The 20,574-nt window shown below is 43.8% G+C and overlaps 2 protein-coding genes and 1 long non-coding RNA gene across 5 annotated transcripts in view; 2 read left to right on the forward strand and 1 right to left on the reverse strand.

Annotated features, from left to right (window-relative positions):
* Positions 1-95: 95 nt before the first annotated feature.
* On the forward strand, positions 96-5,022 carry SPRTN (SprT-like N-terminal domain). Its single transcript, XM_056344574.1, has 5 exons — positions 96-443; positions 1,836-1,935; positions 2,754-2,882; positions 3,638-3,905; positions 4,185-5,022. Exons 1-5 carry the CDS (start codon positions 178-180, stop codon positions 4,898-4,900), a joined length of 1,479 nt encoding a protein of 492 aa, XP_056200549.1. The 5' UTR covers positions 96-177; the 3' UTR covers positions 4,901-5,022.
* Positions 5,023-5,027: 5 nt separating this feature from the next.
* Positions 5,028-19,682, forward strand: LOC130151826 (uncharacterized). Its single transcript, XR_008822736.1, has 3 exons — positions 5,028-9,487; positions 9,590-9,666; positions 10,912-19,682. It is a non-coding gene; the product is annotated as an uncharacterized LOC130151826 (long non-coding RNA).
* Positions 17,845-20,574, reverse strand: part of EGLN1 (egl-9 family hypoxia inducible factor 1) — a 35,227-nt gene continuing 32,497 nt past the window's right edge. For 2 of the 3 annotated variants that reach the window (XM_056344578.1, XM_056344576.1), the window contains one exon: positions 17,845-20,572. In XM_056344578.1, the coding sequence (XP_056200553.1) occupies positions 20,569-20,572 (4 nt within the window). In that variant the 3' untranslated portion in view covers positions 17,845-20,568. The remainder of the gene's footprint in view (positions 20,573-20,574) is intronic. The other variant, XM_056344575.1, reaches the window with a different exon arrangement.

Below are 20,574 nucleotides of genomic sequence, written 5' to 3' on the forward strand. Positions count from 1 at the left end.
GGCCGCGCATGCGCAGGCGGAGGCTGCCGGCGCCGGCGGGGCGGGGTCACGCATGGCCGCGCCGCGCGCGTGCGCCGGGCTGGGAGGGGCAGCGCGCATGCGCCGTGGGCCCCGCCGGCCGTTCGGGCGGGTTTAGGGCCTGGCCGCCGGGGCGGGCCCGCAGCGGCGCTGCGCGGGATGGCGGCGGCGGAGGAGGAGGACTTCGTGCTGGCGCTCCAGCTTCAGGCGCTGTGGGAAGCGGAGGATAAGGAGGCGGCGGCTTCTGCGTGCCCCGAGGCCTCGCCGGACCCTTCGCTCCTCCGCCCGCTGTCGGTGGTGGACGAGGCCTGGGAGCTGCTGGACCCCAGCCCCGACGTGCACGGCCTCTTCCTGCAGTTCAACGAGACGCTCTTCTGGGGGCGCCTGGCGGCCGTCGAGGTGTCGTGGAGCCCGCGCATGACCCTGTACGCTACCGGGGCGGGGAGCGGCGCCGGGTGGGCTCGCAGGGCAGCCCTGCGCGGGGGAGCGGGCCGGGGGGCGGCCTCCCTGCGGGCGTGACCCGGCCGGGGCGGGGGGCGGCAGGGGAGCGGGGGCGGCCCGGCCCAGCTGGAGCCGGGAGGCGCCGGGAGCGGGGGGGGCGGCGGGTTTCAGGAGCCGCCTGGCGCTGAGCGGCCCCCGGTGCTGGGCCAGAGCTACGGGACAGGCTGTGAGCCGTCCCATAAGCAGCAACTGGGTCCATCGTCCAGCGGGTTTCGGGGAGGGGGAGGAAAGTCTGTCATTTGTCCCTCGGGGCTGCTCCCAGCTCTGGCTTCGTAGCGCGGGATAGCAGTGGCACAGCTTCTCTTCCAGATATCTGGATGTCCTGCTTTTCTGACATAGTTCATACCCCAGGTCGTGGGTTGATCACTGTCACTGTGTTGCCCTTCGTTTGTCGCCCTTGGCAGCCGTAAATGGCTTTTTGCATGATGCAGGCAAAACTGGAGAGATGTTGGCTTGGAATAAGTAACTTGGTCTTGAACTGTGTCTGTCGAACCTTAAAAGAACACACTCATAGTGCTGTCGTTTTTCTTGTTCTTGGTCTTTATGATAGTTTTGCAGCATGGCAGAGAGGCAGGTATGAAATTACAATGTTATATTAACAAGACTTAGAATAAACCAGGAAGGGGACTATACAGGAAATCTGAGATGAAAGAAAAAAAACAGCTTTGAAGCACAGGCTGCAGTGCTGCCGCACACAGCTGATGCAATTGCTGCCTGCTGGAGTCCTGCCCCCCTCTTGTCCTCCAATGGTTGCAGTGTTCCTGAGGCACTTGAAAATATTTGGATACTGAACTGGTAGAGGACTAATTCGGTAACCAAAAAAACCCAAAACAACACAACTGCTTTCTGCTGGATTAGCATGCAGAAGTGATGATATGTGAAGGTTTAGTAAGAGCCAGAAGTTGGGGGTAGGGTGAGGAGTGAAATTGCAGCAACCAGTGGTTAAGTTGGTGTTAGCTGTTGTGAATCTCCAGCCTCTGTTTTACGTATTGTGTGCTCCATCAGGAGTTCTAATGAAAACAGTCCTCTGCCTCCTAAACAAATCATCTTGGAACAGTCCACTGTGATTTATTTTTTTTCATTTTTTTCCCCCAGGATTGCTATCTTTGAATTAAGTGATTGCAAGAAATTGAATAAATCATAGTTTCACTTTTGCTAATCCTGTTGAGTTTTTCAAGTAACTGCTCAAAGTGTTCTTTCATGTGAGTTACCGAGCGTGTGTTGGAAAGGGATGGTGGTTTAACTTCAATTTTCAACTTTCTTCATGTACTACGGAAGTAGCTTTTCATACTTGTTTTTTCCTGTGTCTCTTTCAGTTGTGCTGGAGTGTGTAGATATGAAGGAAAAGGTGGAATGTGTTCCATTCGTCTAAGTGAGCCACTCCTAAAGTTAAGGCCGAGGAAGGATCTCGTTGAGGTATTTGAAGACTGTTCGTGAATCTCCACATAAAATGTATTGCATCTACCCTACCACTTTGTACAAACATTTTACATTTCATAGTGGGATTCTTGTAAAATAGCTTGTAAAACAGCTTGTAAAATAGCAGTAGCTTTATTATTACATTTGTGTTGCTTGTGTTGCAGTATCATGGTAATATTTGGTTTATGTTTCCAAATGGGCAACTCTGAGTAGGAGTCTAAAGTAATTTGTTTATTTTACTGACTTTATAAAGAAAAAACCCAACTTTTTTATTCCTAAATTATCCTCTTAATATTAAGCCAAACATTTGCTGAAATCAGAAAATGGCTGTAGTTTCATCTTCTAGGTCAAAAGGCCAACAACAGAAAATAAGAATATAGGATATGACAATAAACATAACTTTGTGCCTCTGTTGGGGCTGCTGCTTTGAGTTGGCTTAACATTTGGATTTTCTTAATGAACAAAATGTTGTACAGTTTCAACTTTCCCACAAGTGTCTTCCCCCCCCCCCCCCCCCCCCCAGTGGCAGAGGGGATGGTCTCTTCAAAGGTCTGACTCTAAGTTTGAGGATTATTTCTCCTTTTTGGATTGTCATTGTAATATTCTCCAGCATGGTTTGCTGGTATGGGAATAGAGGTAATTTGATTTGACAGGTAGAATAAGTATTATGTTTTTATGACCCAGACTGAACATACGAATGCCTGAAGATAAGATCAGTACCCAGATAAATGCAGAGGAGTGAAATACTCCCAGCTTAATCTTGAAACTGTATGTAATGCTTTTCAGTAAATAGGTAATGATTTGCATCGTTTCAGACGCTGTTGCATGAAATGATCCATGCCCTGCTTTTTGTTACTAATAATGACAAAGATCGTGAATCTCACGGACCAGAGTTCTGCAAACACATGCGTCGCATTAATCGCTTGACTGGAGCCAATGTCACAGTAAGCATAATCCACTTAACCTAATTTAATAAAGATTTCTTCCTGATCTTTTTTTTAGTATGCCTGGCGTGGTGTGAGTAATAAACTTACTCCTGTTGGACACTCCACAGTTGGTACCAATACAAATTTGCATCCAAGTGTATGCCAGTGCCATGGTTAATTTTGTTGGGGATGGTGGTGCAAACAGGTTGAGGAAGATGTGGTGAATTGTTAAGTCATACAGTTTTCAAGTATATTCTCTGTAACTACTTTCCTTTAAACTTTTGTTTGAATTTGAAACATCTTAAGGACAGAATAGCTCCGTGTTCAGAATAATATTTGGGAGCAGTCTCTTTTAGTTAAGATTTATGTGAGTAGAGGCTAATGGGTTGACGATATGATGTGTCTGATACCATCAACTGAGATAATAACTGGCGGGAGATTACAATACCGGTATTTACAATGCATTCTAAACAGTATGTCATTTGGGGTGAAAGTGTAGAGAGATTTTGAAAGTGATTTTATTACAGTTCAAACAAGATAAGCCATATTCCTACACATCCTGTCTTTTTTTAAGGCTTTATTTTAATGGTAGCTAAACGTTGATCAAGTTATACCCAGATTCAGCTCTTTTAACTGGTATTGTAAAAATCACAGCAGTAATGGAAGGAATTAAATGGTAATACATTTAAAAAAAAAATAAATCGTAGAGCTATTCACATAAAATTAGAAACTTTCTGAATTACTGCTTGTTTGTTTTTTTTTTTTAAACCTAGATTTACCATACTTTTCACGATGAGGTGGATTTGTACCGCCAGCACTGGTGGCGATGCAATGGCCCCTGTCAAAACAGAAAACCGTACTTTGGATATGTGAAACGTTCAACAAATAGAGCACCCTCGGCACGAGACTTTTGGTGGGTTAAGCATCAAGAGACGTGTGGAGGTACGTTCACAAAAGTAAAGGAGCCAGAGAACTTCTCAAAGAAATCCAAGGAGCAAACTGGGGCAGCAAAACTTCCGAAGTCCAAGTCAACTAACAAAGGTATGTAAAATAATTCTTTTTTTCTTTTCCAAACACTTCCTTGAACAAATACAGATCAACCACTAAGCTTTGCTTAGCCATTACTGTGATGTAGGCAAAGAACAGGGCCCATTTGTATTTGTGCATTTCTAGGCTTCTTCTCAATTGTTTGCAAAAAGTTTAGTTTGCTGCACTACTTCCAAGCAGCAGATTTTTCAGGTGAAGTACGTAAATACTAAGCCCTTGATTTATATATGAAAAACTTACTAACTTTTCTTATTTTCTTCTCTCATTTTGCAGGCAAGACCCCAATGCGTGATACACAAGATCTGATGCCTTTTAGTGGAAAGGGTTATCGGCTTGGGGGAGACGGTGAACTCTCAGAAAAAAGCATAGATTTCAGCAGCAATGTTAGTTCACAGCATCGTTCAGCAGTAAGGACGATACCAATCCCTAAAAACGAGATAAAATTTGAAAAATCACCCCGTAATGGCATCTTCTTTCCACTTTACACTGATGACGCCTGTGAGAAAATCAACTTAGCCTCAAAGCATGAGTTTCCCAAACCCTCTGTCGCTAATGCAAAAGCTTACAAGAATGTTAGTGGATCGCCTGTTAAAATTGCTCATGTTGTGGAAGAAAAATCAAACCAACGTTCTGCAAATGGCAAGAGGGTTATGCCTTTTTCTAACAGGCCATCGAAACAAATTTGTCTTGAGCAGACAGCAACAGCTCAGGTTGTACCTGAGAAAAAACGCTCAGAATGTACTAATGCACTACAGCAATGGCCAAAAATGGAAGACAAAACTGCCTTTGAAAACTATTTCATTAAAAAAGGGAGTACTGATGTCACCTTAAGTGTAAATGCTCCTGTGAAAACCAAAGCTGCATCTACAGTGTCCTCTGCAAGTTCCAGCACTGCTGTAAGGCAGAATGAAAAAGTCAGTTGTCCTGTTTGCCAGACTGAGGTTTTCGAGTCTGAAATAAATGAACACCTTGATTCTTGTCTTGCATAAAAACTTTCAGAAAGCTGTCTCAAAAAGATGAACCAGGGCTGAAAACATGGCTTGAAAACTGCTTTGCTTAAGGTTTGCAAACTGGAATTTAAAATACTGTCAGCACGCTGAACATCAAGTTGTGCTGACTGGGAAGCTAGCTGCTACTTGTGTTCCAAAGAATCAAATACTCAAGTTTTAGTTGGTGGATGGTTGTGCCAACATTGTTGCTGCATTATCTGGGTAATAAGAAGGTGGATACTTGCTGAACTGTGTAGTTTTGAGGCAGTTCTTAAAACTAAGACATTTTTAATCCTGCTAATTTGTCTTTGTTTTCAGGACCCCTTTGTGTTGTGGGGTTTTTTTTAAGTGTCTTTGACAATTCTTAAAGTTAACCACCTATAATAGATAAGAATTCTTCTGTTTACTGCAGTGTAATTAAGTGGCATGTATTTTTAGAATAGTAAATATTTTGCATAAGCCACAATTACACTCGGGTGGTTCTTCTCACCTGTGACCTTTTTGAAAAGATGGGTGAGTGAGAATCTCCAATACGAGTTTTTGTCAAAAATGGGAGATGGACAGTCATCAAAAACATAGCAAAGCATCCGTTTAGGATTAATGGGTAGATTGTTGCAGGAAGAGAGAAAATCCGGAAGGGTGATGAAGTGCTAGGAAATGAAGCGTAAGATGCTTGGCAGATGAGAAGGCTGTACACTTAAGGGCTCAATTAAAAAAAATAAATCATTTTGAGGAGTTTTTTTCAAAAAGGATTTAGAAATCAGGTACACTGTTAAAAGTTGGAGTGGTCAACTGGAAGCTGATGAACTTCCGTTTTGTGTGTCTTTTTGGTCCAGGGTCCCAGCTGGGTTCTCCACCCGCTTTTTTTGATGGCTTGCACAAACTGTTGAAAGTTCTCTCGTTTTCTAGCGTATAGGTATTATGTGCCTACGAGTAACTGACCCCCATATCCTGACACTAGTAAGTAAAAGTTGTGAGGAGTATTGGTAGCAATACTGGTAAAGACTGTTCTTGGCCATGTCATAAAAGCCTTTGTGATTTTTTCACTTGATGCTGTTTTAACCTGTAAAGCACTGGAAGTTTAAATTGACGTTAGCTGACAGCCTTTATTTGGCTTCTTCTGGAAGCCAGCCAGCTCGGTGGTTAGTATCCAGCAAGCTGCTCAGTTGAGTGCTAAAAACCATTATGCTGTGAAACGTTATTCTGTATAAACCTTCTGAAATGTTAACAATTCTCTAGTTGCACTGAAAGTATTAACTGGTTAAACAGTTAACAGCTTGTTTCCGTACTTGTAAAACTAATCATAAGTATTTTTGTTACCAGAAAATATAAATTCCAATATTGTTGCTACAACTGAAAATGGCTGTATTAGCCTGGGATGCACATGTATTTGCCTCTGTATAATCCGTTAATTGCTGCTTCCTTTTAAAATTGGGAAATAAACTGCTGTGCAAATTTGGCAAATGATACACCAGTGTTTAAAAAGAGTTAAGGTGTTTTGTGAACACTGATGCTGCAGATAATTAATGTTTGTTCTTGTATATTCTGAATAAATTGGTACTTAATTTTAAATTTTCATTAAGCAGTTATAAGTTTAAATTTTCACATGGCAGTTGTCACTGTCTTGTGTTACTCACCAGTGGGCTCACCTGTATATCTAATAAGTCTGGTTTAATAGATCCTTCCTTTATTAACAATGTTCCTTCTTAGATTTCCCTGTAAAAACAGGTGTTGGTTGACTGCGTCAACCTCTGCCTTCTCCATCATATTTTTAGTAGTTTCACTTTTGTTGCATTTCTGTGGAAGACTTTACAAGTACTGATTCTAAAACTTAATTTGACAAGTTAATTTTCCATACTTCCTTCTAAAAATGGCAGTATCTGGCAATGTTCCCAGTGAAACATGACATTTACAAGGACGGTGTGACTCGGAGGTATTTGTACTGTCATATGTTTTTAAGATGAGGACTGGATTCACATCATGAATGGTCTCACATTGTGAAGCAATTTTTTGAGAGCTATTTCCTTTACTATTGTTCTCATCAGTTTCCTCACTTGTCTTTCCCACTGTAACCAATAAGAGTAATGGAGAAGGGAGGATTGTGGGTATTGTTAAATGAATTATTTTTTTTTTTCCTAATGTCTTCTTTTACATCAATAGTGTTCATTTGAACAACAAATAGAAAACAAATGGGGGAATTGACCTGTAGAATTCAGTGAATAGTACAGCCTGTCGGGGCAGGCAGGTCGGGGAACTTAAGCTATAGGCAAGTCCTGTCTCAAATATACAAATGGCCTAAAATAGATCTGTTTCCAAAACAATTGAGCAGTTCTGGACCAGCTGTGGAAAAACATCACCTCTGCCCATGCGTGTTTTTACAATGAAGTAGTATGGTGCCAAGATCTATTTTATACAGAGATAAATGTGACAAAGAGCAGGGTGGACAGGCTTTGCGGTTGTTACCTATTGCAGGCTATTATTAACAGGTCATGGCCTTGTTTTTTGAGGTATGTTACTGTGAATGCTGTTTCTGTAAGTTTTTGTTCTTGAATAGTGTCCTTCCCACAGTTACAACAATGACTACCAGTATATTTTTAAAATGGACCAGTACATTTGGGTGACAGGTGAGAAATTTTGTCTTCTCTATCAGTTGACTTTGTCCTGAGTGAGTTTAGGTACTGTCTGTGACAACACAAACAGACGTGATTCACTGATCTGTGAAATAAGTTGCCTGATCGAGAACGTAAGAAACAGGATAATATACCTCATTTCTGAGACAAATGGGATATGGGCAAGGTCAAATGTGCGCGTGCTGTTTGTGACCAGATTGTTGTGCAAACTGAGGGCAAAACCAATCCCATTCTGTGGTGACCTACTGGAATTGCTCAGAATGATTCGGGTGATATTTAGGTAGTTTAACCTATAGAAGTGAGGGTTACTTGGCTGTTTCATCATTATAATAAAAGGCTGCTCTTTGATTGCCTTGAAACTGTTATCAGGCAAGGAATCTTGAAGATAAACATTTCCATAAAGTAAAAAAAAAACCAACTTGAAAATATTTATCTAAGAAGGTTTTGTAATACTTGATGAGTTCTGATGAAAGAGTGGAAAGTAGAGTTTTCCTTTGGGCTAAGAAAAATGAGTTTGTCTTGCAAGAAGATACGTAGTAGCAGTGTGCTTTATAACATGTTTTAAAAGTGATAATGTGCATTCCTTTACCATCTCCAGTAGTCCAACCACTGTTTGTTTTCACTTGGGATATCTAGGTCGTGTGGGAAATGTATTCTTACAGCAAGTCCAACCCTAATGCCTGTGCCTAAGCTGAGAGCAGGCTATTTATGTCTCCGTGGAAGTACATTACTGAGGCAGGGCAGGTGCTGCTGCTCGGACTGTAGGAATTAGTTACCTGAGCCGCCTTTCTAGGAACGTTTCGCAAGAGAACAACTACATGTTCATTTGGAACAGGCTGTTCTATCTGCCACTGGATCGGTGTTAGTAATAAAGCATACGAGGTAATAATATTTCATGAAATCAAAAGCTAGAGAGGGCTTAGTTGTAACTGGGTAACTCGTGAATAATTCCTGAAATGCAAAGTAGCTGTTGAAGCTTCTCTTGCTGCAGCAGTAGGATGTGCTATGGAGTAAATGGCTTGTAAGGGTTTACTTCTTCCTCGTGTTCTTCTAGAGTCCCTCGGTTCTGTGGTATTTTCCGTGCACACAGCATCCCTATACATCCTTAAAGTAAAGCAAGTTCCACTGTACTGAAGGGTAACAGCGAGAAAGAAGGAAGGGTGAGTTTCTGAGAAAAGGTGAGACGGACATCTCTTCTGAAGCAGCTGGAGCAATTCGTGGCGATGATGGGATGGTGCAGACTGCTCTGGCTGGAGAATGCCAGGAAACTGCCCCTACAGCTGTTTGCTTCAGCACTGCTCGATCCGCTTGGCCTCGAACGCGGTGTCTGTGCATCAGCTGTCGCATTTCGCCACCTTGAATGGAAAGGCCACTAAAAGTTCCCACCTTCTGTGGTTACATCTGACCTCTCTTCCCCTACGAGCATGTGATTGTTGCTGCCAGACCCAGCCGTGACAGCAGTGAGACAGCCACTCTCCAGCGCCTGCGCCTTACCTGCTCACCAGCATCCGTGAATTTCACACTCCAAACTAAAATACCCAAGTTCTTACTTGCATCTGGATTATTGCCGCTGTTGGAGTCTTGAGTTTAAAGAAACAACTGTTCGCATATGACCATAAAGACTCTACGTTAAATTACCCTTCAAATGTGGTTTATGGGTACAGAGGCCGTGAAAGAGGTTTGTGTTTCGGTATGCGTGAAAATACACTCTGTGCGTTTTCCTGTACTTGTGTATATGGAAAAAAAATACCAAGGCACCAGGCGGGGTGGAGCTTTGGGATTCTCCCACAGGCCATTAGGTGGCAATGCTTGCACTTAAGGAATACTTATTTCTTCCTCTTCCCAACCTGTGCAGGGAAGGAACAGAAAGTCCAGAATTAGTCGGCTGGTATCCCCCCCAGGGCCGCGCTCCGGGCTGAAGGTGGATCAGCGGGAACACTGATGGACCACAGGCAGGGTAAAGGAGGGGGAGTGGAGGGGTGCGGGGGCAGGGCTGCCACTAGCTGGGATGCAAAGTCAGTTTACAAGGAACTAACGGGGTTTTCTGTGTTTCTTTCAGCTTTGCGGCAAGAGGGACTTAGAAGAGGCGGCAGTAGTTCCTTTTTCTAGACCAAGGCTCAGTGAATAACCCAAAAGGTATCGTTTTGTCATCTACACCTACCGCACCGCTTGCATCCATTGTGTGAAAAATTGTTTTTCTGTCACTGCTTGGCATCAGCCCAGCTCTGCAAGAGAGGCAGGACAGAGCTGTAGGAAGTCAGAGTGGGCTGTAAACTGCAAAACTTCACTCCTGCGCCTCGGCTAAGCTGGGGAGCGGGAGCGGTGTGACAGGCCGAGGGATGGATAGCTGCTCTCGGTGTGACAGCTAAAAGGGAGATGGCCATGGCCTTAATCCCTCCGTTCCCTTTTAGCTGCTGCCAGGCCAGGCTGCTTTAAGACTGGATTAAGAAGGTGCAGCACCTTGGCCTGAATAGCTCGCCCTGTCTCAGGCCCATCCATCCCCTATCGTTTGCATCGCTGCATCTGCTCTTTTGGCTTAATAAATCTTAGACCTGACGTCTCATAAACCGCATAACAATGTTTGGAGGAGCAAAAACCAACAAGCCAAATATTTGGCTCCCCTATTGCTTAATTTAGAAGTGGCAAATACTTTATCTTTTTCTTTAAATGACATCAACCTTTGGACCATAATTTCTGTGTTGGCTGCAAGTGCTTTCCCTTCAGGGAGCTGTCACTGGTTGCACAGAAGGTCTGGGGTGAGCTGTGGGCTAGAGCTCAGTGAAGTCCCCGTGTCTGAGCTGTAGGAATATGGTTTAGTTGGGGTTTGTAATTCTAGTAGCTTCATTTGGCAACTTACTGACGGGAGGAACAGCCATGGAGCCTCTCTGCTCTTACTCTGCTTCCTCCCCACGGCTTTGCTCCCCTGCCTTTGCCTTCCCACTGACCACCCTGGTCTCTCCCCAGAGGCATCCCAGTAATTACCTGCTTTCTTCCCAGGAGGCTCCGCTCGGTGGGTGTGCTGCCACCCATTTGTAAGTGGGTTTTGATTGACCAGGAGAGCGTGTGTTGCGTTTTGAGAAAGGCATGAAGCAAAAAAAGCCAGGCACATGCTTTCTGGGGGGGAGGTGCCCACCTGCAGACGCTGGTGCAGCCCCTGCAGCACTTGCCCACAGCCAGTGCACGGTGAGACGCAGGCTGCCCTGAGGAAGCACTGGCCGCTTTGTTCAAGGGCAGCACTTCTCAGAAGCAAGAAATAATTCAACCAGAGCAGTTTGGTTTTTTTACCAATTCAAATGCCCCTTCGTTTTGAGCACTGCATACCAAGTCCAGTGGTTTTGGCCTGTTTAACGTGTAACCCAGCACACACTTTCTATTTTACAGGCATTACTCCCAAGACCCAGGGGCTGTGCTATCCATAGAGCACAGCACATCTTACACTGGCTGTTTTTCAACCAACAGCAAGGCGAACTTCCTGATGTGACAGAACCACGCAATTTGGTACAGGCTGCTCCAGATAACGCAGTGGTAGAAGGATACGATACAAAATCAGGGCTGTTCTGGCAGATGGCAAACAAACGCATCCAAAGGGAAGAGTCATCCTGAGGATAAACACCCCAGGGACTTCAGAGAAGATGGCACCTGCACCAGGTGGGGTATGGAAAGCTGCGAGTAAGGGACTTCAGTCTTAAATCTGCTGTCTTCTGCAGGATATGTTGCTAAGAATCGAGTTATTCCTTTGATTTGTATTTAGCAATACCTCTAAGAAATAACTTCATTACAGTGAGGGTGGTCGAACACAGGAACAGGTTGCCTGGAGATGTTGTGGAGCCTCCATCCTTGAAGACACTCAAACCCCAAAGGTCCTGGGCAGCCATCTCTGGGTGACCTTGCTCAAGGGCAGGGAAGCTGGACCAGACCACCTCCGGGAACCCCTTCCCACCACCATGGGTTTCTGCCTAACAACCCCACGAACACATCAGGACAGAGTGAAATTACAGCAGAGGGCAGTTAAGATCCATCTGCCTCCCCTTGCGCTGGCCCAGCCCAGGAGTGCTCGCACCACCTCTTACCATCAACTTATTTCCAGCTGTGCATTTCTTCCTCACCCTGGAAGGTTTGGCAAGGGCAGCTCTCATCACTGCCACCACCCAGACCGTGTCCTTGAGGGGTGTGTTCCCCATCCCATGCATCAGAGACTGGGGGACTTCGGGCAGGAGCTAGGGCCATGCTACAGTACAAAGGGAGAAGACAGGCAGGAGGATGTCCTGCCACGATGGCCGGAGGAGCAGGTAGCTGGGTCACCACCTCCTCCAGCCTGCCCTGGAAAGGCAGGTTTTAACTGCTGCTTCCTTGCCAAGCCACAGTGGGGGCAGGGGGGGGCGGGATTATCAGCCCTGCAGATGGCATGAATTAAAGCTCAGACGTAATTAACTCTGAATGTACCTACAAGAAACCTAGAAGGCAGGAAAAGCATCTGATGACAGGAAAGGGGAGGTATTTCAGGCACTGCAAAACCCTAAGAGACTACTCAAGCTAGCTGGCAACGTTTCCCAGGGGATCTGGCAGAGTTAAGGGGACACGACCTAAGAGGTGTTCCTGCTAACGTCTGGGCTGGTGCTCGGGTCTCGAAATTTGTTAAGCCAACTCAAAGCAGCAGCCTTGCTGGAGGCACAGGAAGCAACATGAAGTTATCTTTGTCGTCATATCCTATATCCTTATTTTCTGCTGTTGAAATCTGGCAGTTTTGCCAAAGCAGACACCCATCTCAAGTGGTGCCACACCTGTGGAGCTGTTTGCAAGGCACTATGGACACAAGCGTCCCCTGAAGGAATGAGACCTCAGTTTGGAGGAAAACACTGACAAGTTGCCTTGATGCAGCCTTCCTCTTAATCCCTTTACAGGCCCCAGGGCTGTTCCCTTTCCCACGTCCCTCCTGCAGCGGGGCACCCCCGCAGCACAGCACCGCTCTGCACCCTCAGCACCAGAGCCACGCATTGGGTCACAGCCAGCCCGTGCCCACCCTGCAGCAGGTCCTGAGGGCAACACTGCCTTAACTTCTTCAGGGAGAGGGGTTGGAGGCCTCTGCTGTTGGACAAGCATCCTCACCCAGCTACGAGTTATTAAATGACGGGTCCGGCCCAGCCCCGAGCGTATTTTCACCTGTGGCTGTGGATTTGTGTCAAAGTGATACCATTTTCAGGAGACTGACAAGGAGGTGTCGTGTTTGTGAATCCTGCACTGGTTTCCAGTCTCCTTGCATCTTTCCCTTTTCTTTCTTCAACAGAAAAACTACCCAAGCCTGGCGTGAAGCTGCTCCTGGGTGGTGCCAGCGTGGTTAGTTACACTGACTCTGGGCCAGCTGAAGGGCACGTCCCATGAGCTGCCACGGTTCAGCTGTGTCATGTATAATCCCGTCACCCCTGCCAAAAGAGGAGGAGCACCCTCAGCAATTCAAGATCAGTTTGCTTCCCCGAGACAGTCAGCAGCTTGTCACACTGAGCTTCTGCCAAGCAGCACCAGCTCAGGGCAGGCGGCAGCAGCCAGAGGCCACCACGCTGGCCATGGCTTGCTTGGCTGCTCCCCTCCAGGCATTTCTTGCAACTCTCAGCCAAGGGCTCAGGTAGCAGCATCCCACCTGGAAAGGCAGGCACCGGGCGGCTGCTGCCAGCCTTTGCCTCGGAGCAAGAATTCCAAACATTTTCTTGAGCCAAGTATTTTATAATTTAATCCAATGCTCACACCAGGGTATAGCACCAAAGCGGGCTGACAGCACTGGGGGAGCCAAGGCAGCCTGGCAGGGCACGAACGCGTGGGGTTAGCAAGGGGCAGGAGAGGAACAGGAATGGCAGGGGAAGTGTCAGGCAGGGCAGTAGCAGAGCTGTCTCTCTCAGTGCATTCTCGCACAAGGAAAAGAGAAAATTTGAAAACCCATGGCAAGCCCTGGAGGTGTACCCAACCACCTCTCACCTCACCTGCTCCATCCCTGCACTGGTAGGTGTTTAATCATACATAAACCTGCCTCCCGAGCATCTAAACAAGAGCTTACACCATCGTACTCAACAGCAAAAAAAGCCTCCCAACCAACCAAAACACACATCCTTTGATAGCTACGAGTTCAAATAACTTCTTTGTGCAGCACAACATCCTCCACCTAAAATAGAGCGATTTGTCTCTTTGTCATCTCCGGGACACCAACGACGTTTTTCTGCCCGGACAGACGTCTTATCCTGGTGATGGCACCAGGGGGACCCAGCCACTCGCCCTTGCTCCCCGCTGGCCCTGGAAGCAGGCTGGCAGCGCTTCCGCATCCCTGTGCCTGCAGTGCTCCCGCATCCCTGCCTCTCCCACAACAAGGACCACACAGCACCCCCTGCATCCTACTGTTTTCCTGGCTTCAGAAGCCTAATTTTTACCGTAAAATAAATACATGCTCTCCCTGGTTATGTCATTGCATAACACTGCATGGTTATAAAGTTGCAGCAACTGTTAACTATACGCGTTTCCTATTTGTGCTATTTTAAAGGTGTTTTTTTTTAAAAAAAAAACACCTAAACTTGTCATAGTGCAGGTGGGGAAAAATAAAAGTAAGCAAAGTAGTTCAGAAGTTGCTACCTACATCCCATTGAAAAGTTTAACATATAACAAAAATTTAGGACCACAGAGTTAACACAGCTTTTGCTTGTTCATTAAAATATGACTGCAGAACACATGCCCCGCACCATATCACTTACTGTTATGTCGTGGCTGGGGAAGGGGAAGCGAAGGGAAAATAAACATGCCCAGTGTGACAGCTCAAACCTTGCTCTTTGCTTCAGGAACATCATCAACTGGACTCTAATCTCAGAAAACAGATTCTGTTATTACCCATGGTCCTGATTGCCAAACATTAGTGTTCACAGTCACATTTTCCTTAGAGAAATATTTTCTCATTGATGTCCAAAGAGGCTGCCAAGTGCTCAAATAAAAAAAGAGTTCTTCTGAAATATCTTTCAGTTCCAGTAACTGAATGCTGCACTCACCAACAGCCAAGACTCTCCTTTTCAGGTTTAGGGGTGGTGGTAGCTAGTTTGTTGCTAGCTAGTGGTTTGGTGGGGTTTTTTGACACGTTCATTCCCATCATCACTGTATAGAAAAACTTTCCAAGATTGCAACAGCAATTAATCAAGCTCCAAAATTCTAGTTTCCTTGTTCTAACAACACTGCACCAGCTACTAAAAAGAAAATTAACTCTATCCCAGATGAAACCAGGACAGAGCTGCAACCATGTCTTCTGCTATAATGCAATCTTTATTAATAGCTTTATAAATCTTGCTTACATACAATAATGTAAGCAGGATACCTGCCTTAAGATAGTTCTGCTCGTTTCTTTGCTTGACTTTTTGTTTGACCCTTGCTTTCTTCAGGCAGTGAAATACTAGCTCACAACCCAATACAGTATTTAGATACTAAGCTTCCTGATTGGGAGTAGGAGTCAAATCTCTGCGTTTTAGTTATTCCAGTTTCTTCTTTTATTTAAAAGCAAAAATAAAATTGAACCACACCAGTCCTTCAAATGAGCCCAGGTCAGGAACCGGTTCCACCCTAGCAAACCACACTGACAGGCCCACAAGGAGCACTGGATCCACACGGCAAATATTTATAGAGATGAAATTTTACTTCCCATCTCCAACAGCATTTGAAAGAAATAATGGGTTTCTGGTTTAGACACTGCCCTGAAATAGCCTGTCAGCTGTGTGTGACACTGACAGGTTGTTGGTCCATCCGTGTGCTTTACATCCCTCCCCACCCTGATGCCAGGCATGCCCTGCAAACTTTTAGCCATGTGAAGGTGCTGGTACTGGGTTTATAGGCTAAAAGAGCCAGTCACCTTTTCCAGCATTTATCACCATGTTATATGTAAGGTAGTTACAGTAAATTCCCCAGAAGAACCCATAAACCATTGCCAAGATAAGTTTAATCCCAAGCTGCATATTTATTAAGAAGGGGGGAAAAAAATCCCCAAAGTCCAACAAATTACAGCTGGAAGACAGACAAGGAAACCAGCTCCTCGTTGAAGCAAAAAGTTAGGAACGTCTCATCTTCAGGAGGTAAAAATAGGCTATTTTGCAACACGCATCCATGAAGAGAAAGGATGGGCAGGATGCATCAACTGTCTTTCCTGAGGCAAACACATTGTGTATTCTTCCTCCTCACACTTTGTGTTCCTCCCCAAAGCAGACACCTACAGTGGATTTTTACTTGGCACATCCTGTGTGTCTTATACACACCCCATACGTGTTTTATCTTGGTCTCTTGGCCATCAGCCTCTTCCCATCCTACTTCACCGCTTCTGTTCAACTCCTCCCTGTCCTGCTAAGGACTTGAGTCTATCCCCACTGGGTCGGTGTCTTGCATCTCATCTGCCCTGCCCTTTCAGTTTTAGGGCCAACTCAGGCCCTGGCTCATCCGTTTGGAAGCTGTGGGCTTTCCCCTCCCCATTTCGGAAAGGGATAAATGTGCTGTATATTCACTCAACTTCGAAGATTTGGGGAAAAGATTGATGGCACTAAGTGGTAGCAAAAGTCAAGAGAGCAAATTCGCTGGAACTGGTTTTGTCTGGCAGGACAGAGGACCTTGAACCTGCTTCTGTCAGCTGCTGTCCACACCCACCAGACAGGGTCAGGCAACTTGGATTTAGCAGACGTTCCAAAGTGAACACAGCTCCTGCAGCAGTGTAACAGCACAAACAGACTTCAATGCATTTGCAGTAATTGCTTTACATTCAAGCTTTACTTTACATTCACAGAAAAGCTGGGTATTTTGTATGAAAGCTGATGATGGGAGACCCAAGTTTCTGCAGCTCCATACACCACCACCACATCAATTAAAAAAAAAAAAAAAAAAAAAGCTGATGACATCCAAATCCAGTTAAGTCCCATGAACTTCTTCAAAGTCTTTGCTGCTCGGTACTCATAAATTCCCACTAGGTATTTGCAAGCATGTGCAGCTGTGTATCTGCATGCCTGCAGGCAGGGTACACACGCTAGGCTTCCAGGGTTTCGAGACTCTAAGCTTGCTATTGTCACAGCACATTTTTTTTTTTCCTCCCTTCCTCTTTAAAGCATTCAGCAAGCACAGAAATGGTACTTTCCAGTCTGATTATACTTAGCAGGATGACTTAGCAACGTGATCTTTCCACTCCTGACCTTCAAATGGTCAGCACAACCAGATGTTTTATTTAAGACAGAGGCTGTCAGCCAGCTTCCCCTCAGATTTGCAAGCCTCTTTCTTTCGAGAAACACCCAAGACAGACTTCATCTTTCCCTGGTGCAGTATTTGCCTTTACTATGCAAAACAATCCCCCTGCATATCGCGCTCAACAATGTGATAATTAAAAAAAAAAAAAAAAAAAAATCAGGTCTACACAGGAGGGTTACAAGTGCTAGAAAGGCTGCTTCCTTGTTCCATGTAAAACAAAGACAGGGAAGAGGCTATTTCAAGAGAACACGTAAGAAGCAGGGAAAAAGCCTCAAAGCACTTTGGGATCAGCTCAGTGCTGCTGCACTTAGGTTTCAGCCTCACACAGTGGCAAGAACCATCACCTCAGAGCAGAACTGAGCACGACAAGTACCCAAGCTCCATGAAAGGTGCACTAAGGCTGGCAGACTAATCCGGAGATCCAGGTAATTCCTCCTGAACCAGCACAAGACAGCAAGCAACGCAGCAGGAGCTTCACAAGAGTTATAGCAATGACAGGAGCACAGCCAGCCAGATGTTCCCTTGATAACCATACAGCCATTACCAAGCTCATCAAAAAGATTATGGAAATTGTGTGGCACCTTGTATGGGTTGGCATCTGTAGACTCTACCATTTTTCTGCCATCTTCAAAGGGCTCATAATTCATTGGGACCCATGTAAAACTGAAGAGCTACTGTTAGACTTTACAAATTCTGTTTGAAAAAGACTTTCATTTTCCACCTCACATACCTGTCACAGTGGTGAAAAAACCAGAGCTGCCTCTATGTCCATCATCACTCTTCAGCCAGCCTAAACTTGGTGATGTTTTTGAGGGAGAAAGTAATCAGGAAAATGATCACACCCAGGCAACTGTAGGGAGTCTCAATTTAAAAAAAAAAAAAAGACACAAAAAAGCCCAAAACCAAACCCAAACCAGATCCTACTCAGAGCAGAAATAGCTCTGATAAAAAAAAAACCCAAATCCAAAAAAATCCACCCCACCCACACAAACCACATGCCCCTTTTATCAGGGGGCATTTATAAATTAGTTGGCTACAGAGCAGTTTTAAAAGTTACAAAGATTACAAACAACCACATCGTTTTCAAGAACCTTTATACATCATCTTTTTTAATTAGATTAGCTTTACAAGCAACTTGAGAGCTCTTTCATAATGAACACTGCTTTTCAAATTACACAACTTTATAGGCAACCTGTAAACGAATCCTGAATTTCTTTGCCTGCTATAGATAAAGGTCTCATATTTCACAGCCAGCTAACATCATGAATAAAAATAGCATTATGAAGCTTTATCTTTAACCAGGACTAGACACATACAGATCATAAGACAGTTTAAAAAATAGTTTTAAAACAAGGACCTGCTTGGTGATGCTCAAGACTGAATATTCAACTGATGTGAAATGAATGGTTCCTAAAGGACATGGAAGAAATGGCTGACCTGATTTGTTGACCCTATTGTAATGACTTACATGGAGTGAAAAAATAAGCACTTTTTAAACCTGTCTGGCAAGCACAAACCTACAGTGTGATTAGAATTTGATACGCCATGGAACTGCAAAAGTTTGAATTACACAGGGGCTAAGATGAGTTTAAAGGCTTATGCTTACATTTCTAGAACAAAACCAACCAAACCTCCGTTAAAGCAGTACTAAAGAAGATGAAGTAGAAGAGGTGGCTTTTTTGCTTGTTTCACTGGTAGCCTAAATGCACTGCAGACCAGACAGTAATGAAGATTTGCACTCCTTGGCCAGGTTGGCAGAGGCACTTACAGTAAAGGTATCCTGTCTGTTTTTCTGGGAAGAAAAGAGGAAAGAGGAAGAGAACTGTAAAGGGCAAGAACTTAGTAAAAAAAAAAAAGGAAAAGCAAAATCAAAACAAAACTGGGAATTCTGTTGGTTCTCCTAAATGATATACCAATACTGAATTTTTCCCTCTTCTGTCAGTTTGTTACTAAACAATTAGCTTTTTCATGTTTTACATGAACAATAGTAATCTTTTTAATAAAAAATTACTGAGCTTTCCATAGAAAAGGTCTCTAATTGAATACAAACTATACAGATGTTAAAATTGTCACAAGTTGTAATACATACAGAAATATTTCTGTACACTCACATTGTTTTGGCTAAGTAAGGAAGTAAGGGACAGATAGAAAACTGCAGCAGGGAAGCTGATCAACACTCAAACTCCTGTAAATATGAACATAGTTTGCTTTTGTTTTCTTAAGCTTTTAAAGCTCAGGGGGAAAAAAAAAAAAAAAAAGAAGAAAAAAATCACTGTCCGAAACATCAATTTCTTAAAAATAAGAATATCAAAGTTTCTGCACATCTCACTTTTATTCTGTGATGTCCCCTCTCCGTGATAAAATGAAAACAATGTAAAAGAAAGTAAATGATTTCTTACTAAATATATACCTCAGTACTGATCAAAGGGCAGTGCCTCTTTGGGGAAATCCTTCAGCACAGTGAAAACCTAAAGATGTGTTGCACAAGGAGCCTACAGTGATGCACTTCAGCTTCAGTGTGCTGACCATCTCCTTGATACTATATAACAGATCAAGGCGTCAACTTACAGACTGCATGGGACATCAACATTTGAAAATAATAAAAAAAAAGTTAATTTTAGATATTCTATTAACTTACACACAAAGGAAAGGGGGGTGGCAAGTATTCTTTAGAAAAGGGAGAATGCTCAAAAATTTCTGTCAAGTACGTAAGGAGGTTCTGGGTACCTCTAATAGCCTAGGAAAGCCCTTGTATATTCTTGTAACTTGATGGTATTTACCAGGTCCCCAAAGCCAATGATAGCAACCGATAGTGTCAAGTTCACTTAGTGCCAGTCACTTAAAAAAAACAAACCAAAAAAACAAACAGACAAAAAACCCCTAAAACAAAAAACCAAACAAAGAAAAAAACCAAAGAAGAGACAGAAACTTCCCCTCTGTGGACTCAACATACAAAACCACAAATGAATGTTACTAATAGCGAGATACTGATTTGCTTCTGTTAATAAGGTTCAAGAGGACATAGTCAAAAAAACAATACAGCAGCAATCTTTAAAAGTTAAGATTAGTGTGAGATATGATATAAAACAATCAGGTCTTTAGCTGGTAATTAAAGTGCTCCTTTTCTGACTTAAGGTGTAAAGAAATTAAAGTGATTATCAGTTACTGGCAACCCTTACTTTAAATTAGGTCTTTCATGGCAGAGGAGAACAGTATGAACAGTTTTACAAAAATAGATCCATGTTATTTTGGAGAATACTGTAAATTTTTTTCTTTTTTCTTTTTTTTTCAGTTTTTCTTTTTTTTTTTTTTTTTTTTTTAAGACTCAATTTTGATAAACTGTACCTGGTCATACAAAAATTACCCAAAATTCAAACTTTTACCATATAAAAAAAGGGAGAGATGAACTGGATTCAGCTGGATGACAGGTCTGGCAAAATATAAGGATGGGCAAATTCTATGTAGGGCACTTATTTATGTCCAGATGCATATGCTGTTTCTTACTGATTGCTTATCTTCTTCACATAAGCAGTCACAGGCCTGGAGTCACAATCACATAGTACAATGCTTCAGCAGTCAAAGAACCTTCTATTTGATGCAACATTGAAACACTGTTTGCTTCTTTATTAAAATGTTGGTTTGTTGTTGATTTTCCTTTATCTTGTTATTCACATTCAAAAGTTAATAGATAGCATCAAGATTTATCAGGGAGAACAGCAAGGGGAGTTGCTTATAAAGGCTTATAAAACGTCTTTCCCAACTGAGTCAGAAGGTTTATTAAGTTCAACCCTCACACCTTTTTCACCT

This window comes from Falco biarmicus, chromosome 6, assembly GCF_023638135.1.
Source record: "Falco biarmicus isolate bFalBia1 chromosome 6, bFalBia1.pri, whole genome shotgun sequence".
NCBI classification, from domain to species: Eukaryota; Metazoa; Chordata; class Aves; order Falconiformes; family Falconidae; genus Falco; species Falco biarmicus.

Bases quoted from the DNA above. Each gene is read 5' to 3' on its own strand.
- SPRTN (XM_056344574.1), top strand. From the start codon at position 178: ATGGCGGCGGCGGAGGAGGAGGACTTCGTGCTGGCGCTCCAGCTTCAG. The intron at 444-1,835 runs GTACGCTACCGG...TGTCTCTTTCAG, and splicing joins TGGAGCCCGCGCATGACCCT to TTGTGCTGGAGTGTGTAGAT. The intron at 1,936-2,753 runs GTATTTGAAGAC...GCATCGTTTCAG, and splicing joins CGAGGAAGGATCTCGTTGAG to ACGCTGTTGCATGAAATGAT.